General features: G+C 43.9%; 2 protein-coding genes across 7 annotated transcripts in view; one reads left to right on the top strand and one right to left on the bottom strand.

Moving 5' to 3' along the window:
* MMS19 (MMS19 homolog, cytosolic iron-sulfur assembly component) overlaps positions 1-19,386 on the bottom strand; it is a 33,953-nt gene extending 14,567 nt beyond the window's left edge. The window contains exons 1-8 of one of the 6 annotated variants that reach the window (XM_023546853.2): positions 19,239-19,386; positions 8,405-8,453; positions 5,930-6,030; positions 5,030-5,115; positions 4,595-4,669; positions 3,954-4,023; positions 3,414-3,542; positions 3,263-3,324 (exon numbers count right to left, since the gene is read on the bottom strand). In XM_023546853.2, coding sequence (XP_023402621.1) covers positions 3,263-3,324; positions 3,414-3,542; positions 3,954-4,023; positions 4,595-4,669; positions 5,030-5,115; positions 5,930-6,030; positions 8,405-8,453; positions 19,239-19,350 — 684 coding nt within the window. In that variant the 5' untranslated portion in view covers positions 19,351-19,386. Of the gene's footprint in view, positions 1-3,262; positions 3,325-3,413; positions 3,543-3,953; positions 4,024-4,594; positions 4,670-5,029; positions 5,116-5,929; positions 6,031-8,404; positions 8,454-15,558; positions 19,207-19,238 lie in introns of those variants that run through there. The other 5 variants (XM_003409202.3, XM_064269495.1, XM_023546856.2 and 2 more) reach the window with 5 other exon arrangements.
* Positions 19,387-19,860: 474 nt separating this feature from the next.
* Positions 19,861-21,150, top strand: part of UBTD1 (ubiquitin domain containing 1) — a 62,962-nt gene continuing 61,672 nt past the window's right edge. The window contains exon 1 of the mRNA XM_003409201.4: positions 19,861-20,275. Within this exon, the coding sequence (XP_003409249.1) occupies positions 20,206-20,275 (70 nt within the window). The 5' untranslated portion in view covers positions 19,861-20,205. The remainder of the gene's footprint in view (positions 20,276-21,150) is intronic.

Raw genomic sequence — 21,150 nt, 5'->3', positions numbered from 1 at the left:
AATATATACTTTAAAAAAAATGACACCTTCTGTACATATGGTTTGTAATCTGTTTTTTCACAATATATTCAGAATATTTTCCCATTATATTAGCATATTCTTTCATAACACTAGTTTCAGTGGCTGATAGTATTTCACTCTGTGGTTGGGCCACAATTTAAATAATGCACCTTTGATGGAAATATCTATTTTACCATCCTTATATAAACGCTGTACTTCTTGCAATATAAAATGCTCCCCCTCGAATATAGGATTTCTCGGAAAACCAAAAGTCTAAAGACATAAAAAGCACTGCAGGTTTCTACATCAAGACGACAAGAGGAAAACATGCGTCAGGTTTTTTCCCCTTTGGAAGCCCCACCAAAAATAAAGGTTTTTTGTTTGTTTGTTTTTAAGACATAAAGCTAAAGGTTGAAGAAAACAGAAGAGATATTAGCAACAAAATTTCAGAAGCTGAAAAGCAAATGGGTAAGAAGAAAATGACTTAACAGGCCCCAGACAACAGAATCCTAGGAAGGCTGGGGAAAGCCGAGTAACTCCTACTCCCAACACCCGGCACAATCCTTGAGAGGCTTAAGAACTGGCAGTACCAGGTACCTTCAGAGCTGGGCGGAAGAAACATTTTGACCTTCTAGCTTCCCTCCCAAACTCCTTCCTAACTGTAGCAGAATCTGGAGGTTTAATTCTCCGGACAAGGTAAAACAGAGGTCTCTGGTCTTGGATATGCAGGAGTATTGCAGTTGAGGGCTTCCAGAGAGGAGGGGATGGGGGAGGTAAGTACAAAGGATTACGAATCAGAAGGAATGAGGATTTATCGACAGCAGCTGAAAACTAGACATAAATGTAGCAATACCTTCAAAATCTTTGGGAAAAAGGATTTCCAATTCTTTGCAATTTTCAGATTTGCAAAATCTAAAAAATGTTGCCTTTGGATGTGCACCATCAAAACGAGTGAGTAAACCACAAAATCAGGAATACCTGAACACACAAAAAAGGAGATCTAATCGAAGACAAAGGATAAGGAAATTCCTAGGATAATGATAACGGAAGATCCAATATCTACTCTGCAACAGGAGTAGGGAGCAACTAGTTGAGATTGGATCACATTTAAAAAGTTTGTGGTCAAACTGTATCCATAAGCCAGCCTTCCCTGTAGAGCAGGGGCTGCAAGCTAAACCCCATGGGCTAAAACCAGCCCTACCCTCTGTTTCTGTATGGCCTGAAAGCTAAGAATTGTTTTTACATTTTTAAATGGTTAAAAACAAATCAAAAGAACATTGTGTAGCATGTGAAAATTGTATGAAATTCAAATTTCAGCATCCACAAATAAATTTTATTAGAATATAGCCACACCCCTTAGTTATATACTGTTTTTGTGCTATTAACAGCAGAGTCCAATAGTTGCAACAGAGACCACATGGCCCACAAAGCCCAATATATTTACAACCTGGCCCTTTACGGAAAAGTTTGCTGTCCGTGCTCTAGAGTTAGCACAAAACACAGGGGACAGTGAAAGTCAAAGGAACCCTCACTTGGACAGATGAAATCCACTATGATGATGGCACGTGACCAAACTGGTTGATAAGACAATACTTTTAACAAAAATAGTTACACTACAGCCAGCTATCTCTCTTTTAAATAACATCTGGACAAGATTGCTCTGTTTCCCATAGACTACAGTGCAGAACAACACACGAAAATCTGCTTGAATAACAGAAAGTCTCCTTTCATTATCTACATAAAAGCTTGTTTTGCCTAGAACATATATAAGTAGCTGGTTAACAGTGATTGTCTCTGGAGGAAAAATGGATGGTGGTAGTAAGAATGTGTGAAAGGGTCTTAATTCTCTACCCTTTAAATGCTGAATCACACTCACTGTACTACCTTGCAAAAAAAGTGAATAAAACACTCTTCCTCTCCCCCAAATTATAAATCCACATGTTCTCTGATCCAGCGATTCCACTTTTAAGAATTTATCCTATCACTGTACTCACAGGCATGTAAAATGATACACGTACAATATTAATCCAGTAGAGGACTGGTGAAATTAAGTAGGTATTTCCATGCAAAGGAATATTATACAACCATAAAGAACGAAAAGGCTAATTTATAGGAAATCCCAAGATATACTGTTAAATGAAAACGGTAAAGCACAGGAAAAGTGCGTATGTATGCTACCATTTTTTGTAAAGCATCTGCCTACACAGGAATGAAATAGCTCTGTAAAGATACAGACATAATTTTAAGAACTGACTGACTATGGATGGAGATAGGAGGTTGGTGGTAGGGAGATTTCTATCATTTTGCAGCTTTTGGATTTTGAATCATGTGAATGTATCATGTTTTCAAAAAAACAAAACTCAAAACAAAACGAAGAAAAAACAGAGAAACTTAGTAGCCTAACAAGGGGCTTTCAAAAACATATGGATCAGAGATAAGGGATAATGATATGAAAGAGATGAAACAAATTTCAGGAGAGAGGCGGTCCAAGCAATGTGATGTTAACTAAAATAAATATGGAAAGAAAATCCTTACAGTAAAGATGGCCATATAACTTTAAAGGCAGTGACAGTCAATACTGAAATGTTGTGTGGTATGCTGTGATGTGACTCATTTCATTTCTTCCAAACCATTAATGCTTGTAGTACACATGCCCATACACACATCGTGATGAGACTCTGCCCATACACACATCGTGATGAGACCCTGAGTATTTGGAAATAAAAAGGAAATCAAGATGCAGAGTGGCAGGAAGGGGCTGAGGGGGTCAGAGCAAACACCTCCTGTACATAGTGTTCAACAGTGCCTTCCTGTTTTGTCAATTTGTTTCTATTGCCTGAGATGCCCTCTACAGCTCCAGAATCATATCCTATGCATCCCTCAGAAACCAAGTGAAACCCTATCTTATCTGTGAAGTCAGTTCCTGCCTACTCTAGCTCACACTGAACTCCATCTTCTCAGAACAACTATAGCACCAGGCATTTAGGTACATAGTCTCATACTGTTACTTAAATGTTTCAATAAATGAAAACTACAACAGAACTAGATTATATTCTTCAAGGGCAGGGACCATGTTTTACATTCCAGTAGGCTCCCACATACCTGCTCAGAAGTCAAATGCTTCTCCATTTCTCATTACTAAAACCTAAGTTCATGGGGGCAAGTATGTGTCTACTTTGTTCACAGCTGTATTCCCAGTGCCTGCAACAGGGCCTGGCACCTAGGAGGCACTCAATGAATATTTGAATCAGATGCTACTTACAGGGGTAAAATCAATAGGAAAATAACAGGATGTCACTTCAAACAACTCCTCCACAAAGGGTCCTATGGGAGGAGACAAAGAATCAGGTTGATTTATAACCTCATTCATCTGACAAGCCTCAACCATCTAATTCACTGCTACCAGAACATACCAAGGCTATAGTCTCTGGAGATGAGGTCATGGACGATGCAGAAGGCCACCAGAAGATTACGGGGATCCTTTTCCCCATCCATCACCTGGATGAAGCCAAAGGTGAAGTCAGCTCCTAAGCCCTTCAGCTCTGGGGAAAAGAGAACAGGGTCACCAATGTCCCACATAACAGAAAGCTTGGGCTTTGTCCTGACTGTGTTCTCCCTCTGCTATCACTGCCTCTCTTTTCCTGCCTATTGGAGCAGAGCAGACCCTGTTGTTTTCCTATTCCAGAAGAAACGGGCAGTGAAGAAGTGATGTATAACATATACACACTGTTATAGAGATAAGGATTTAAAACATTAACTCAAACTCTACCCTCCCTTTATTTCTCTGGGGAGCAAGTGCTCCCCCCACCAGCTTCCCTTTATCATTCTCTCTCAGAGTCCTGGCTCTTCTATACAACATCCAAGCTAAAATGAGTTCTACTAATGGGGGGGAGGGGGCGAGGGGGGAATAAGATGTGCCTGCTTTCCAGATTTCCTAGAAAGCCCTGCTTTACCTTCTTCCCGGGTTTGCATGAAGTTAGTGATGATACTATAGACTGTGTGTCGATCCACCTGTGGCAGGGACTTGGGGGTAAGAGAGAAAGAAGTAAAGAAAATGCTCAAAGAATACTTTAGCTGATACAACTACTCCCTGCTTCACAATCCCTAGTGGGGTAGTATTCTTTACACCAGCATAAGATCAACCTAAGAGGAACTGCAGAGACAGGAATATGGCTATTGGCCCAGCAGTACAGCCAATAACCAAAACCTGTCTGATGTATGCCTTACTTTCTTTAGGGTCAAGAGACACAGGTCAGATATAATGGCATGTATACCTCTCCTTATTATAAACAAAACCCATTGCCATCAAGTCAATTCTGACTCATAGTGACTCTATGGGACAGAGTAGAACTGCGTCCGTAGGGTTTCCAAGTAGCAGCTGGTGGATTTGAACTGCTGACCTTTTGGTTAACAGCTGAGCTCTTAACCACTGTGCACCAGGGCTCCTCTCCTTATATACTAACAAAGAATAGCCTAAACAGTCAAAAGACCTCAAAAAGTTCAGAACTTTGAAAGCGATCTTTTGCCATCTATTTCTAGTTATGTCAAGGGGCAGGAGATAGAGGGAAATGCCAGTGTGGCTGTTATTACTCACCTGTACGTGTACCTCCTGGAAGATGGCTTTAAGCACAGAGACAGCCAGCCCTGGAGGCAAGGCCACACACATGCTCTGTGGGAGAAGACGAGATATGTGAACACCAAAGGAATTCTCTAGCACAGCCTCTATACAGACTTAATTAGCTATAATGGGACACACAATACACTGGTTCAGGAAGATGTGCCAACAGGAAGAAACTTGGTCCTTAGGCTCACTATAGCTCCTTACAGTTTGGCTGTGAATTCCAGCCCCCCATAACATCTACTTTTCTACGTAAAAACAGAAGTGGTGCTGGTTGACACTAATTTAGTCCCCCGTTTGGGCATCTGTCTCTCAGCACCTGAAGCCTCACCCGCAAAGGACAAGGAGAAAATTCACCAGACAAGAGTTCCCATGAACATGGTTAGGTAACGAAAGAAAAGGAGAACTCACGAGCGCCCTCAGACCCTGCAGGACAGATGGGATCACAAGATGATGGTCCTTCAGCCGGTTCTCATAGAATAGGATCAGGTGCACCACTGCACAAACCAAAGTCAGCCATTAGTTAACATGGGCTTGGGGTCGGGGGGGCGCTGGTGGGCCTTCCCTGAGCTTGTAAGGGGTGTTCCTGCCTTGGCTTCACTACAAAATTTTCTCTTTCACCAAGAGCTATGTCCCATGTCTGCCTGGGTCCCCTCCCATTTGTGGGTGGCTTGAATTGCTCAGTCAGCAAATAGGTTAACATCTCTTATGCTCCTTTCTTACATGGGTCTATGGTTAAACCCATTCTCTGCTCCAGAACCACCTTTCTATAGAACAGAGGTTGGCAAACTTTTTCTTCAAGAGCTGGACAGTAAATACTTTAGGCTTTCAGGACGTATGGTCTCCGTCACAACTAAGCACCTACTCAGTTCTGCTGCTGCTGTTAACATAAAAACAGCCATAGATAATAGGTAAATAAATGAGTGTGGCTGGGCTCTAGTAAAGCTTTGCTGATAAAAACAGACCTACCTCTGTTATAGAAGATGAATAAGTTGGCAGCTTTTTTTCTTTAGGATTTCAAAGAACTTTGATATTTCATTACCTTCCCTTTTCATCTAAGAAATACTACTTTGCCCGTTTTACAAATATGGGAATACCCACTGAAGAAACTGGTCTAAGGCTACATTTGAAAACCATGTGCCTTTTGTCTCAATTCTAATCACCTCTGCCACATATACTACCAGTGAAGAATAAAGACCTTGAATTGGTAGTTCCCAGATACCTCCTGCCCTCCCTACAAAGTTGGTTTGAACAGAATGGGAGGCCTTGGCTCAGTATCCAGAAGACACTCCTTACTAGTGATGCCAGTACCTTCCTTTTCCAGGAGCAGGGAGTGACAGTGGAGTAGCACCTGTGACAAAAGCTGGATTCCTCGTGCCCGAGTTCGGGGTTCTGGATTTTCTAGAGAGGACCTGGGGGAAAGTAGGATAGAGAGAGCCTGCCATTACCCAGTCCAAACCTTTGAAGGAACAAATATTTTGCAATTAGTCACGCTCACCCCCTGGCCATGGAAGCAAAGTCTGGTATTAAAGGAGTAAAAACAGCCCAGGAAGATGCTTCGGGGATACCTGGCATTACAGATACTAGTAAGGACAGAAACCTACAACACCGATCCACAGACTGATCTGGCATCCTTAGAGGCACGTGACACTACAGCCAACACAAGTTTCTGTCTCCAGGCACACCAAGCATGGCACCTAGTGGGCACTGTGCTTACTTTCTCCCCAGTGGTATGATTGTGACATTCCTCTGAAACAGAGCTTAGCAGCTACCCACAGGGCTTGAGAGATGACTGGCAGCTGCAGTTTCTACCAAAACAGGAGAATAAACACATTTTTGTAAATTACTGCTAAGAAAAAAAAATACTGGGAGCAACCACCAAGGTCCTAGGAAAACAACTTCATAATTGGAGGGTTACAGAGTGAGATGGCCAGAATACAGGTTTTAATGGTTTAGGATTATTAATATGGGAAAAGCTGGACCAAGTAACAGGGAGATGATTTATCTCCAGAATAATTTTACAGAGATTACACTTAAACATACTGGAAGGAATCTAAGCAGGAACAAGTAGGAAATAGAAGATTTCTGGAGGAGACTTGGCCATTTGAGTTAAGGCACAAGGATAGGGTATATATAATTAAGAGTAATAAGGCAAAAATAAGACCGCTTTTGATAAGATCCTTAGGATAGGAACTTGTCAATAGGCCTCTGCTCAGGAAGTAGAAAAGTGCATTTTGAACATTTAAAAATGGACCGAGGCACACAAAGGTTCATAGCATCATTGTTTGGAATGACCAAAAAGTGGAAACAACCCAAATGTCTACTGACTAATGAATGGTTAATCAAAATGTGATATATATATCCATACAATGGAATACTGTTTGGCAATAAAAAGAAATTAAGTACTGATACGTGCTAAAACATGGACGAACCTTAAAAACATTATGCCCGGTGAAAGAAGCCAGACACAAAGGACACATATTACATGATTCCATTTATATGAAACATCCAGAATAGGCAAATCCATAGAGATAGAACGCAGACTAGTGGTTGTCAGGGGCTGGAGAGACGGGGGAATGGAAGTGACTGCTAATGGGCATGACATTTCTTTTTAGGGTAATGAAAATGTTCTAAAATTGATTATGATGGTGGTTGCAAGAATTTTTCAATATACTAAAAGCCATTGAGTTATACATTTTAAAATGGTAAACTTTAAAGTATGTGAATTATATATCTCAAAGATGTTATTTAAAAAAATGAACCTAAGCCACAGCAATGGGAGTAGGTCTCTTCTATGAGAAAAACGCGTAACAGTGACCTCGCTTCTCCCCCAAACAAAAAAACCCAAACTTGTTGCCATCCAGTCAATTCTGACTCAAAGCAACCCAACAGGACAGAGTAGGACTGCCCCACAGTGTTTCCAAGGCTATAATCTTTACAGAAGCAGACTGCCGCATCTTTCTCTCAAGGAACATCTGGTGGGTTCGAACTGCCAAACTTTCAGTTAGCAGCCAAGCACTTAACCACTGTGCCAAATTCATTGCCATCAAGTTGATTCTGACTCACAGTGACCCTACAGGACAGAGTAAAACTGCTCCACAGGGTTTCCAAGGCTGTACATCTTTACAGAAGCAGACCACCACATCTTTCTCCTGAGGAACAACTGGTGGGTTCGAACCACTGACCTTTTGGTTAGCAGCCAAGCACTTTAACCACTGTGCTACCAGAGCTCCTCCTTGCCCCACAACCCCAACAAATATCCAGCTTTCTCTGTTTCAGAAGACATGCTGCCTGTGATAGTTAATAACCTTGCTAATAAAAGACCTGTCAATTTAAATGGTTTACCAATTGTGAAATATGAGGAAAGGAGGCATTAGACTATAAGCACGTATTTCTTTTTGTGCTCGGAACACCTGGTCACCTGGTTATAACACTAATCTTTCAGGTGTTTTCTCAAGGCTCTTCCTTTAGTGCGGGTCTGGTGCAGGGTCAACCACCTGGCAACTAACTCCCCAGGCAAGGCCCAAAGCTTGTATGAGTCAGATCCAGGCTGACTAGAACCTCACAGGGATGGGCAGGCCTAAAGTATCACAGGCAGAATCCTAGCTCTGACTAAATAACAGCTGATGGCCTTCAACCACCCACCTCACCCCAAACCTGTGGGCTGAGCCAGGAGCTGACGTGGCCTACAAGCTCTGGGCTCCCCAACACTGCGTTAGGGGCCATGACCTTTTCAGAGCACACAGGAAGGGCTGGAGAAGAGCATTCTAAGGCAGAGGCTCTTACCCAAGGGCTTCCACCACTTGCAACACTGTGTAGCTGCCAGATTTCACATCTAGAGAAGATAAAAGAAAGAAAGAAGGGAAAAAAAGTTACCACAGGGCTCAATGGCTCTAATCATAAATGTTTCCTGTCTACCCTAGGCTTTGTGTCACAGGGCTACTATGCCAAGAGCCCCTCCTACACATTACTATAACCCTTCAAACACACAGCTGCAAATATAAAAATGGAAAAGGAAGTAAATGTATCATTTGTAATGATACAATGTATACCTGGAAAATCCAAAGAAAAAACTGGAATCATGATTCAAACAATGAAATATTTTGTTAAGGTGGCTACAGACAAAATTAATATTCTGAAATTAAAAAAAATTATATATATACACACACATATATACATACCACATATACACAAGGAGACCTGATGGTGTGCAATGGTTAAGCACTCAGCTGCTAACCAAAAGGTTGGCCGTTCGAACTCACCTAGCGGCGGCTCCATGGAAGAAAAGACCTGGCCACCTGCTCCTGTAAAGATTACAGCCTAGGGAACTCTATGGGCCAGCTCTACCCTGTCCTAGAGGGTCACTATGAGTGGAATCCACTTAACAGTACACAACAAGTAACAGTGGTTGCCTCCAGGAAGAAACACTGGATAGCTATGGGGTTCAGAAACTTAAAAAAAAAAAGTTTTTATTTTGAATAACTTTAGATTTACAGTAAAATTGCAAATCTAGTACAGAGAGTTCCCAGATACCCTTCACCTAGTTTCCTCTAATGTTAACATCTTACAGGGTACATTTGTCAAAACTGAGAGATTAACATTGCCATTACTATTACGGAGACTCTAGACTTTATTTGCATTTCACCAGTTTTTCCACTAATACCATTTTTCTGTTTCAGGATCCAGTCGAGGATTGCGTACTGCAATTAGCCATCACGAATCCTTAGTCTCCTCTGGTCTATGAAAGTTTCTCAAGTCTCCTTGTTTTTCATGACTTTGATAGTTTTAAAGAAATATTTAATAGAATGCCCCTCTTTTTTAAGTTTGTCTGATGTTTCCTCATGTTTAGACTGGGGTTATAGGTTTTTGGGATTAAGAGCAGAGTTGAAATGCCTTTCTCATCATATCATATCAGGGATACAGATATCGACATGACTTAGCTTTCACTGGTAGTGTTAACTTTGATCACTTGGTTAAGGTAGTGTCTGCCAGTTCTCTCGGCTATAATGTTACTATTTTTCCCCTGCCATACTTTTCTTTGGAAATGTCACCAAGTCCAGTCCATACTCAAGAGGGAGATTAAGCTCCACCTCCTGGAGGGAGCGGTATCTACATATATTATTTGGAATTTCTTAAGGAAGGTTTGTCTCTTCTTCCCCCTTTGTCCAATCATTTAAATCAATCAGAACAGACTCATGTATATTTATTTTATACTCTGGGTTATAAACCCAATACTATGCTATTTATTTTGTTGCTCAAATTGTTCTAGCTTTGGTCACTGGGACCTTTTTTTAGGTTGGTTCCTGTATCTCTCTGACATGCCCCTACCCTTTCTTGAGCACTTTCTTACTTTCTAGCACTACAAAATGCTACAGGGTCATCCTGTAATTCCCCTACCTTTTCTCTAAGAAATCCTAGTTCCTTTTACTGGAAAATGATACTTAGAAACTAAGATCTGGGTGTGGATGTGCTCAGTTCAATTGGGGTATCACTGCTTCTAGCTAGGCCCTTTCAGCAGAAAGAACTGAGAAATACATGCATGTATACAACCCATAAGAGTCCCTGGGTGGCGCAGATGGTTAAGTGCTTGACTAGTAACCAAAAGATTCGCAGTTTGAACCTACCCAGAGGCGATGTACTTCTGAAGGGTCACAGCTTTGAAAACTCTATGGAGCACAGTTCTACTCTGACACACAGGGGGCTGCCATGAGTCAGTATCAGCTTGACAGCAACTGGGGTTTTTTTTTTTTAAATACTAACCTATGTATACACACACACATATCTATCATTACTTCTGTATCTCTTCACATATATATATATATATATATATATATATATATATATACTAAACTAAATATAAGTTCACATCAAAGTCTCCAACTCTAATCCAATACCACAGGGCTCATTCTGGCCTTCCCCCTTGCTTATTTGTAATTTTTTTCTCTGACAGTGAGAAACATGGTTCTCATTATCTACCATTTATTATTTGTTCAACACTTGTATAGCTGTAAAGTACTTCCAGAATTGTTAACCCCTACCCTGTGAGAAACAAATCAATGAGCAAAGTTTTATCTTTAGTTTCCAGACGAAATACTGTTTTTGAAGTTACTTAGGTCCACTTCATTTTTCCCCAGCCCTTCAGTGAGAATATGCCATCTGCCAGTAATACAGTGAGCTTCATTTGTCACAGTCTACATTTCATCTTGGGATGGAAGAGAGACTTCTCACTATGTATCCTTTTGCACCTTTTGAACCATGTGAATTTATTACTTATTTTTAAGAATGCAATTTTAGCATGTAACAATAACTCACATAGATCTAATAGAAGCTTCTTAGGATGTATGTTCGAGGGAAAAACAAAGAGTAAAAAGTGAGTAATCTTCCTAAGAGTTTGGTTAGCAGAGAGGAGTTCTAGCTGAAGTGTGGCAGTTAGGGAATTACTTCAGTAGCCTATTCTGGGTTTCCAACTCACCTACCTGCAAATGCAGGACCTAATTAACTAGTCAGCTCTCCCAACACAGGACTTTGGGTAAAGTGAAAGAGGCTTGAGAAACCTCCTCAACTTCTAGTTCCCATTAAGTCTGTGGTCTCAGAGCAACAATTGTGAGCTGAGCTGGGCAGAAGCTCACTCTGGTACTAGAACAGGGACAAGCCCCATCAAACTGAGAAGGAGAGCTCTAGCCAGGATTCATAGCTGTGACTGGCACCAATTTAGACATCAGGCACTCTTAGCCCCACTCGTGCCAGGATGTGGAAGGCCCAGCTGCTGCCCCCTGCTCCTGAGAAAGAGCCAAAGGAAAAAATGAGCAGGCTGCAGGGTGGGGGAAGGGGCAGCAACCAGACTAACAGCACGAACGAACCAAGGAGCTAATAGTTGGCTTCGACATCCAACTCCTTAATGGCAATACTTACATGAAGAGACATCTCTGTTTCTGGGTTACACAGCATGAAAGAACACTGCGCCATGGGGGGGGGGGGGGATGAGAAACAGTATCTTTTTGGAAGCCCTTGGCAAGAGCCCAAGAAACTCTGCTGAAACTCAAAAACTCATTTCAGTAGTGGGCCCAGAAGGAGTTAGCAATTGTACATAGGAAGCCAGAGGGACTGATAACTGTTAACAGCAAAGGACATCACTGAACAGGATCGTCTTTTTCCAGCAACACCATCAAAGTCCCCTGTGGATGCTGGACTAGGATCCATTTTTGGAAATATCTCAAGTGCCACAAGACAAAGACCTGCCTAATAGGTCCCTCTCTGTTGCCTGTAAATTTTCATTAAAAACAAACACACACAATGTTGAGGTAAATTTACAAACAGTGAAATGCGCAGGTCTGAAGTGTATGAAGTGATGAGCTTTGATAAAAGCACACATCTGAGTAACCAACATCCTAATCAGGACATGGAACAGTTCTATCGTCTGAGAAGTTCTCTTACTACCTCTACCAATTCCTATAATTCCTATACCCATAAAGAAAAAAAAAAATTTTTTTTTATAGGCTGCCTCAAACTTTATAACTGAGAAGTATTTCTTTAGCATTCAGCATACATCAACACGAAATCGGCTACAATATAACTACAAAGAGACATCAATGTGCATGTGACTCCCTGAATCCCAGTATGTGGTGAACTCTCCTGGCCGAGCCCATTAGTCTTCATATCTTTCGCAAGGATCCCATCTGGAATTAATGCAGCACGAACATTAAAGAAAAATCAAGTACAAAAGTAACACAGAATGAAAAAAAAAAAAAATGATGCAATAAGAAAGGTATCACACCATAGTAAGGAAAACGGTAAGAAAGGTGGCAAAAAAAAAACAAACTACAAAGTACAGTATTTTACAGATGTTTTCACAAAGGCTAAACTAACATCTTATTCCAGTTCTATTGAGTCTTATCTTGGAAATGTCTTTCAAACATAGCTCTTCCTTTTCATCCCCTCTAACCAAACTATGGAGCCCTGGTGGTACAGTGGTTAAGAGCTACGGCTGCTAACCAAAATGTTGGCAGTTGAAGTCCACCAGCCGCTCCTTGGAAACCTTATGGGGCAGTTCTGCTCTATCCTATAGGGTCAGCACACAACAACAAAAACCAGACTATAACAACAGCCTTCAAAATAGCCTTCCACTTTTTGGAGTGGCGAAAATGTACTGCAATTAAATAGTGATCAGTGTACAACCTTGTGAATGTGCTAAAAGCCACTAATTATACACTGAAAATGATTAAAACGGTGAACTTTATTGCAATTAAAAAAAAAAAAAAAAGGTCTTCCCATCCATCCACCTTCTCTCCAGAATTACCATTTAAAATGCACCTTACTTCCCTGCTCACCAATCTACATTTACTCTTTATTGCCTTCAGGTAAGACCTAACTTCTTGGCTTGGGGTCCTTTACAATTTAATTCCAAATTCCCTCTAACCTCACCTTTCACCCTGAGTCCTGTCATTCAGTCACAGGAAATCCCAACATGCCAAGCCCTTCCATACCCTTAGCCCTGCAAACATACTGCCTCGGCCTGGAATGCCCCTTTCCCCTCCTTTTCTGTCAGGAATTTCAACCCATCCTTTGAGAACCAGCTCAAATATACACTCTTTTGTGAAGCTTTCCTTGATTCCCCAAAACAATTATTTACCCCCATCTTCTGTGGTCTCGCTATACTTCTTTAAAAAACGGTCATATGTGTTCATTTTCATTCATTCATTTATCCAGCATTTACTGAGTACCTATTACAACTCAGGTACTGTATTAGGGCTGGAGATAAAAATAAAGACACGAAGTTTTTAAGGAGCACACAGACTGGTGCCAGAGAAAGACATCTATGACAATTACAATGTTCAGTGTTACCATAGTGATATAAACAGGGACTGGGTTAACACAGGAAAGGAATAAAATTTCTGAGTTTATTGACCATCCCATCACTAACTCTGAGTGATTACCATAGTTTTCTCAATACTTGAAATTCTCCCAAATAAGAAATCTGAATATCTGGAAATATTATTAGTTATATACTTCGATTTCTGGGTAGTCCCACTGGCCTTTCAAGCTTCGTACAAAACTCAGCTCAGGTAGCATTTAGGAAAAAGTAAGTATAAGTTCCTTTCCCTATATAAGCAGGCCTAACTTTTTCCAAAGTGTCCAAGATTTGCTCTCTAAAAATGGGCCTACCAGCCCCTCCTAACTACCCACACTTCCCTCAGCAGGGCACCAGTTCGTGTGAAGCACTAAGAAGGAGTCAAAGGAGTATTTATATGAGCACTGACACAGAATGCACAATCAGACCTCTGTCTAACGGAGTTGCAGCCTCTTGAGAACCTGGAATGGCAGCCAAGGGGGCAGGGGTTGTGAAGGGCAGGAGAGAAAGAAAAATCTCAACCAGGACTTGGTTCCAGTCAAGCTGTCAAGATGCCCTTTCTGCTGAGGATGCCACAGACATTTCTCAGGCTATGTTTTGTTCTTTAACAATCTTCTAGTTTTGGGAATAGTGGCTTCCTCAGGAAATCACAAATGTGGGAAAATACAAAATAATAAAGACTGAAACGAAGCAAAATCCAAATAACTAGGAGGAAAAAAAAATTATATCAATCACGTGTAAATTCAACACATCTAAAATTCACTGTCCGAAATCATTTCCCTCCCCGTTTTTGGACAGAGCACTTCTTCTCTCCTCATCCTCAGGCTTAAAACCTTAGGGTCAGCTGGGAGTCCTCCCTCTCCTTCAAATCCTACTTACTTAGACCTCAGACCTCACAGAGACTTCCTTCAATATCTCATTTCAGTCACTTAGTGGTTTTTTATTGCATATTTACCTATGCTAGTCTCCAGGAGAGTCTGGTGGCAGGAATGGGAGGATAGGCTGTGAAAATGTATAAAGAAATGGCTAAGAAATAAGTCTGCTAATCAGGATATGAGCGGTTGAGAAGTTCTACATAGATTCTGAAGTGTACGATGATGTCTGACTGGGGTAATCAAGAAACACTTGGGGGGATTACACTCAAGCTGGGCCTTCAATCCTGGGTCTAACTTTAATTAGATGAAGCTGGCGGAGGCAAGTGGGAAGGTAAACACTCAGGAAATAGTGACTGAAGGTGGCTGACTGCAACTCAACGTTCAAGAGCAAAGGCTGGGACCAGGTAGTGGCAGTCTTTGAATTTCTGGCTTAAAAAAAAAACGCTTTGCCATCAAGTCGATTCCGACTCATAGCGACTCTATAGGACAGACTAGAACTGCCCCATAGGGTTTCCAAGAAGCAGCTGGTGGATTCAAACTGCTGACCTTTTGATTAGCAGCTGTAGCTCTTAACCACTGAACAACCAGGGCTCCAAAAGAGGCCTTTAACCACTTAGGCAGCCAGGCCATTTCTCTTCCATAACTTGCACCTTCTGTACATCTGACACCTACATTCACCAGAAACACAGGTGCAAAACAAAGTTGGCGGTAGATGCCTACGTGATCAGTGGGTGCTCCTTTTGCATTTACTACTTGGAGAGGCTGTTGCTGTGGCTAACAGAGAACATTAACAAAGTTTCATTTTGTCTGAAGGATTAGAAAGCACATCTTACTCTGAGGATGCTTCAAAACTGTCAGGCTTCCACATAATCCTAACTGGGGTTGTGATCTAAGACTGAGAATACCAACTTAATCCTTCTAAACTCATTGTATGGCTCCCTTGCTCAAGGATCTACAATGACTCCTATTACCTCCACAAGGTCATTCAAATCCCTCTGCCTAGAATCCAAGGCTATATATAATCCAACCCCACCAAACCTTTTCAACCTTATGTTAACTACCTCTCTGTACCAACCTTTTTCTTTTCATCAGAAGGATTAAATTACAACAGGGCTAGTAGTTACAGAATCTCGTTAGGTGCCACTGAGTCAATTCCGACTCACAGAGACCCTCGGTACAACAGAACAAAACACCGCCCAGTCCTGCACCATGCTCACCATTGTTGTTATGCTTAAGTCTATTGTTGCAGCCACTGTGTCAATCCCTCTCATTGAGGGTCCTCCTCTTTTTCACAGACCCTCTACTTTACCAAGTATGATGTCCTTCTCTAGGGACTGATCCCTCCTGATAATATGTCCACAGTATGTAAGACATAGTATTGCCACCCTTGCCTCTAAGGAGCATTCTGGTTGTAATTCTTCCAAGATAGATTTGATCGTTCTTTTGGCAGTCCATGGTATATTCAATATTCTTGGCCAACACAATTCAAAGCTGTCAATTCTTCTTCGGTCTTCTTTATTTATTGTCCAGCTTTCACATGTACAGGAGGCAATTGAAAACATCATGCCTTGGGTCAGGTGCACCTTAGTCTTCAAAATGACATCTTTGCTTTTCAACACTTTAAAGAGGTCCTTTGCAGCAGATTTGACCAACGCAGTGCGTCTTTTGATTTCTGGACTGCTGTTTCCGTGGGTGTTGATTGTGGATCCAAGTAAAATGAAATCCTTGACAACTTCAATCTTTTCCCCGTTTATCATGATGTTGCTTATTGGTCCACTTGTGAGGATTTCTGTTTTCTTTATGTTGAGGCATAATCCATACCGAAGGCTGTGGTCTTTGATCTTCATCAGTAAGTGCTTCAAGTCATCTTTACTTTCAGCAAGTAAGGTTGTGTCGTCTGCATAATACAGTTCGTTAATGAGTCTTCCTCCAATCCTGATGCCTCATTCTTCTTCATATAGTCCGGCTTCTTGGATTATGTGCTCAGCATACAGATTGAATAGGTATGGTGAGAGGATACAGCCCTGATGCACACCTCTTCTGACTTTAAACCACACAATACCCCCTTGATCTATGTACAGGTTCCTCATGAGCACAATCAAGCATCCTGGAATTCCCATTCTTTGCAAAGTTATCCATAATTTGTTATGATCCACACAGTCAAATGCCTTTGCATAGGCAATAAAAGACAGGTAAACATCTTTCTGGTATTCTCTCCTTTCAGCTACGATTCAGCTGACATCAGCAATAATATCCCTGGTCCCGCCCCCTCTTCTGAATCCCCCTTGAATTTCTGGCAGTTCCCTGTCGATATACTGCTGCAGCAGCTTTTGAATGATCTTCAGCAAAGTTTTACTTGTGTGTGATATTAATGATACTATTTGATAATTTCTGCATTTGGTGGGATCACCTTTCTTGGGACTAGGCATAAATATAGATCTCTTCCAGTCGGTTGACCAGGTAGCTGTCTTCCAAATTTTTTGGCATAGATGAGTTAGCACTTCCAGGGCTGCATCCGTTTGTTGCAACATCTCAATTGGTATTCCGTCAACTCCTGGAGCCTTGTTTTTTGCCAATGCCTTCAGTGCAGTTTGGACTTCTTCCGTCAGTACCATTGGTTCCTGCTCATATGGTACCTCCTGAAATGGTTGAACGTCGACCTACAGAATCTTAGGTGAGCTAAATTTAAACTAGATAATAGTTTAAGCCATTTTTCAGGCATAAACAAAAAGGTAAGTTTTACGAACATGTTTATGATAACTTGACAGTTCTTATCAAGCTGTCTTCTCAAAGTGTGCTCTGAATCTGAAAAAATCAAAAATTGTTTCCATAATGTATAAATGTGAAAAAAGAGTTAAAAATGACACTGACACAGTAATGTTCTTTATCTTTACAGTGTAGGATTCTGGATTATACAAGTATACGTATTTGTTGAAATGAGTAAAAGAAAAAGATACTGCAAACAAATACTGAACTCTAATGATATGCATACTGAAGTACTTAGGGGAAGTGGTATTTGTTGAAATGAGTAAAAGAAAAAGATACTGCAAACAAATACTGAACTCTAATGATATGCATACTGAAGTACTTAGGGGAAGTGTTATTTATATCTGCAGTTAAAGTGGATGGGCAGTTACATGATAAAGCAAGTATATTAAAATGTTAATGGTAGCTCCAGGCAGTGGGATATGTCTGTTCTTTATAAAAATCTCTAGACTTTGCTGTATGTTTGAAAAAAATTCATAAATGAAACACTGGAAAAAATGGCATTGATAACACACTGTACATGTTAAAATGTTGTAAGCACTAACACACTTAGCGGAATGGCAGCACCGGGCATTTACTTGCTCCCTCACGCTTCCATTTCGAGGGCACTGGGTTTCTGGTCACGCTCCCATGGAAACCCTGGTGGCGTACTGCTTAAAAGCTATGGATGCTACCCAAAAGGCTGGCAGCTCAAATCTACCAGGCACTCCTTGGAAACCCGATGGGGCAATTCTACTCTGTCCTACAGGGTTGCTATGAGTTGGAATCGACTCGACGGTAATGGGTTTTGCTGCTTCCGTGGTACATGAACATACTTCTTATGCCCCTTTTCATGTCTACTGCACTTACTCTATTTACATGATGTCCCTCCCACCACAATATGAGTTCCTGAATGGCACGAATCTAATCTAATTTATATTTATATTCTTATTGCTTTGCATAATGTTCGGTTAATAATATGTGCTCAAAAATGGTGGACTGTTTGAATGAAAGTGGAATATTGCTAAGGATCAAACAAAATACTCTTTCTAGCAGATGCACTATATTCGCTTCCCACATATTCTAAAAGTTAGTATGTTCAGTTTTCAAGAGAACGTTAATGTCCTTTACTCTCCCGCAAACATGCAAGATTTCCAAAGACTTTAAAAACGTTACAAACTCATCTGTACTCACGTGATTAGTTTGTATTCTATTACTTAAACCCGAAATCTGAAGCCCTCCTAATATTTCATAATTTTTCCGTACATACATTTTCTAAAAGAGCAGTCTCAAAATTCCAAATCAAAACCGTTACAGTTGAGTCGATTCCGACTCATAGCGACCCTATAGGACAGAGTAGAACTGCCCCTTAGAGTTTCCAAGGAGCGCCTGGTGGATTCGAACTGCCGACATTTTGGTTAGCAGCTATAGCACTTAACTACTAGACCACCAGGGTTTCCCAAAATTCCTCTAATTTGTTTTATTCAAATCTTAGATAAGCTGTCAGAACTAAGAGATCCCTGAATGGGTCAAATGCAGGAAACCGGACATCTAGGTAAAAAACAAAAACCACGTAAAAAAGTCGTGAACCAAATTAACCAAGAACTGTACCAAGAAACTGCGGGTACTGTGAACATGTCAAGCTCCCCCTTAGCCGGGCTTCTCTCCTCCCCTTTCCAATTACAGCCAGTCAGAGATGGCACCGCCCGGCCGCTCCCAAGATCCCACGCGACTGGAGCTGAGGCAGCGGTGGGAGCATCCTCTCACGTCAACCTCCCAGAGACAACGTGCTTTCGTGGCGTAAGCACCTGATTCTGAACTGGAAGACCCAGGTGCCAGTCCCAGCTGCCCCACCTGCCTAACCCGTGGCCCTGCACAGGTCTCTTCCTCTAGCTAGGCCTCAGTTTTCTCATCTGTAAAATGGTAATGATTATCCTAATCCCGCCCGCCGGGAAAACGAGGAGCGTAAAGAAGATGCAGGAGACTGTCAGTTTTGTTACGGCTTTTAAGCACGCGGTGCTCCCCACCCAGCCTCGGTACCAGTCTTTCACAGTCACCTCTGTTCCTCACTCCCTTCCCGCCCGGCGCCTGTGTTGAGGCCGCTCCCTTCTGCTGGCCCCATGCGGAAGCCGCGCGGCGCCATCTGCCGTACCTGCAGCGACCTGGTCAGCGGGACCCTCCTGCTGACCCATGACGAAGTCGTGCACGAGGCCCCACAGGGCGCCCGTAGGCGCCACCGCCTCCAGAGCGGCGGCGGCGGCCATGACGCGAACTAGGGACCGTGGGAGGGGAAGTAGGCGGTGGGAGGAAACGGATCTTTTCGCGCATGTGCCTCATGAGCCAATCACCGGGCTAAGGTGGAGGGGCGGGGCGCTCCCGGGGTCACGTGCCTGCCGGCTCCTTGCCGGGCAGTGCCAAGGAGGGCTGGGACAGCCCTCCTTAAGGGGCGGGGCCTGGGGTCGGGGCGGTGGTGCGGGGTGGGAAAGCGGCTGCTGGGCGCCCAGGCGGGGGCCATTGAGGCCGAAAGACTCTCTGCCTGGCTCCCAGGGGACTGGAGATGGGGCGGGCACCTGGCTGGGTGGGCCCCGGGGGCGGTACGCACCCCGCGAGAAGCCAATGAGAAAATCAGGCCCGGCCCGAGGGGGCGGTGCCGTCGGTCACATGCGCACCTGGGGCGGGCGGTGGCATCACCCGCACCGCGGGCCGGCGGAACGGAGCGGGGCCGGGCTGGGGCGGGGTTAGGCAGGTGAGTGACAGGCTCCGGGGGGACGGCCTCAGCTGGGAGCCCTGAGCGAGCCCGGAGTAGCTGCGGTGGTGCCCGCCCCCTCTCTCCGCCCCTCCGGCGGAGCTGGTCTCCGGCCGGGCACCGTCGCGGACCCCCCTGGCCCGGCCACCTGGGGCCGTGCTGGGGAGTCGGCCACCTCCCTCTCTCCCCTCGCCCGCAAAGTTTGTGGCGAAGCCGGCGCTGGGCAGAGCGCGCCCCCGGGGGGGAGACCGGGGAGCGCCCGATGCCGGGCGGCAGGAGCCGTTGACCCGGGACGCCGCTGTCCGAGGCAGGAGCGCGGAGCAGCCGCCCACCCCGCCGCCCCCGGTGCATGGGGCCTGGCTGAGGAGCCAGCATGGGCAACTGCGTGGGGAGACAGCGCCGGGAGAGGCCGGCCGCCCCGGGACACCCCCGCAAGCGAGCAGGTAACGACGGGGAAGGGAGCAGGGCCACGGGCACCGTGCCAATTGTCCCCCTTCCTTGCCAGAGTCCCGGCGTCTCGAGCGACCACCCACGGCTCCTGGCGCCTCAGGTTTCCCCGATGGCTGCTCGGGAGCCATCCCCAGCTCTGGGTGGCCGGAGGAGCTGAGTTGGGGAAACTGCGAGCGCTGACCTGACTGCTAGACCAAGTCGCTCCAGCCGAGAAGCTCTTGGTGGGGGTGGGGGCAGGAAATGTTTGCAGACAGCCACAGGGCCGACGGAGGGGAGGGCCCGGGGCGAGGGCGCCGCTGGCCTGGCACCCGGGCCGGGGTCGGACCACTGCCCGTCGGGCGCAGGCAGCCGGGCGTCCCCAGAACTCGGAGCGAGCGAGGCGAGAGCAGTCAGTCCTTCCAAAGACTGTCTGTGTCATTATCGGGCTTGCAGATCGTGTCTGCAAGAATCCGACTTGCAAAAGCAGCGCAGGACTCTGGGAAAGAAATCTTTATTTTCCCGCAGGGCTTTTTAAAATCTCCTGGCCGTCTTGGGGTCTAGGAAATGTGGGGTAGAGGGGTGAGAATCTCCCTCGGGTTTGTTGAGATCCTTCCCAGCCTTGAGAATGGGATCTGCTCGCTGGTGATCCGCGAGGGCCAGGCAGCGCCTTCTCATTTTCTTAGTACACCCCTCCTATCCTGGCAATTCGCCCCGGGAAGAGGTCTGGCCGCCGTTTCCCCAGGGCTTGTACTCACTTCCTTCTCTAAGAGTGTTGCAAGGACCTTCTGAGAATGATAAAATCGTAGACTTAAGAGCTGAAGGGGACTTTAGAAACATGTCTGGATTCCAGATAGACCTACCGTCTTCTCTCTATATCCAAAAGCCCAGA

The sequence above is a fragment of the Loxodonta africana genome, chromosome 16 (assembly GCF_030014295.1).
Source record: "Loxodonta africana isolate mLoxAfr1 chromosome 16, mLoxAfr1.hap2, whole genome shotgun sequence".
In the NCBI taxonomy this organism is placed as follows: Eukaryota; Metazoa; Chordata; class Mammalia; order Proboscidea; family Elephantidae; genus Loxodonta; species Loxodonta africana.
Note: the sequence above shows the minus strand (reverse complement) of the source record. Positions and strands in the feature narration are given on the sequence as shown.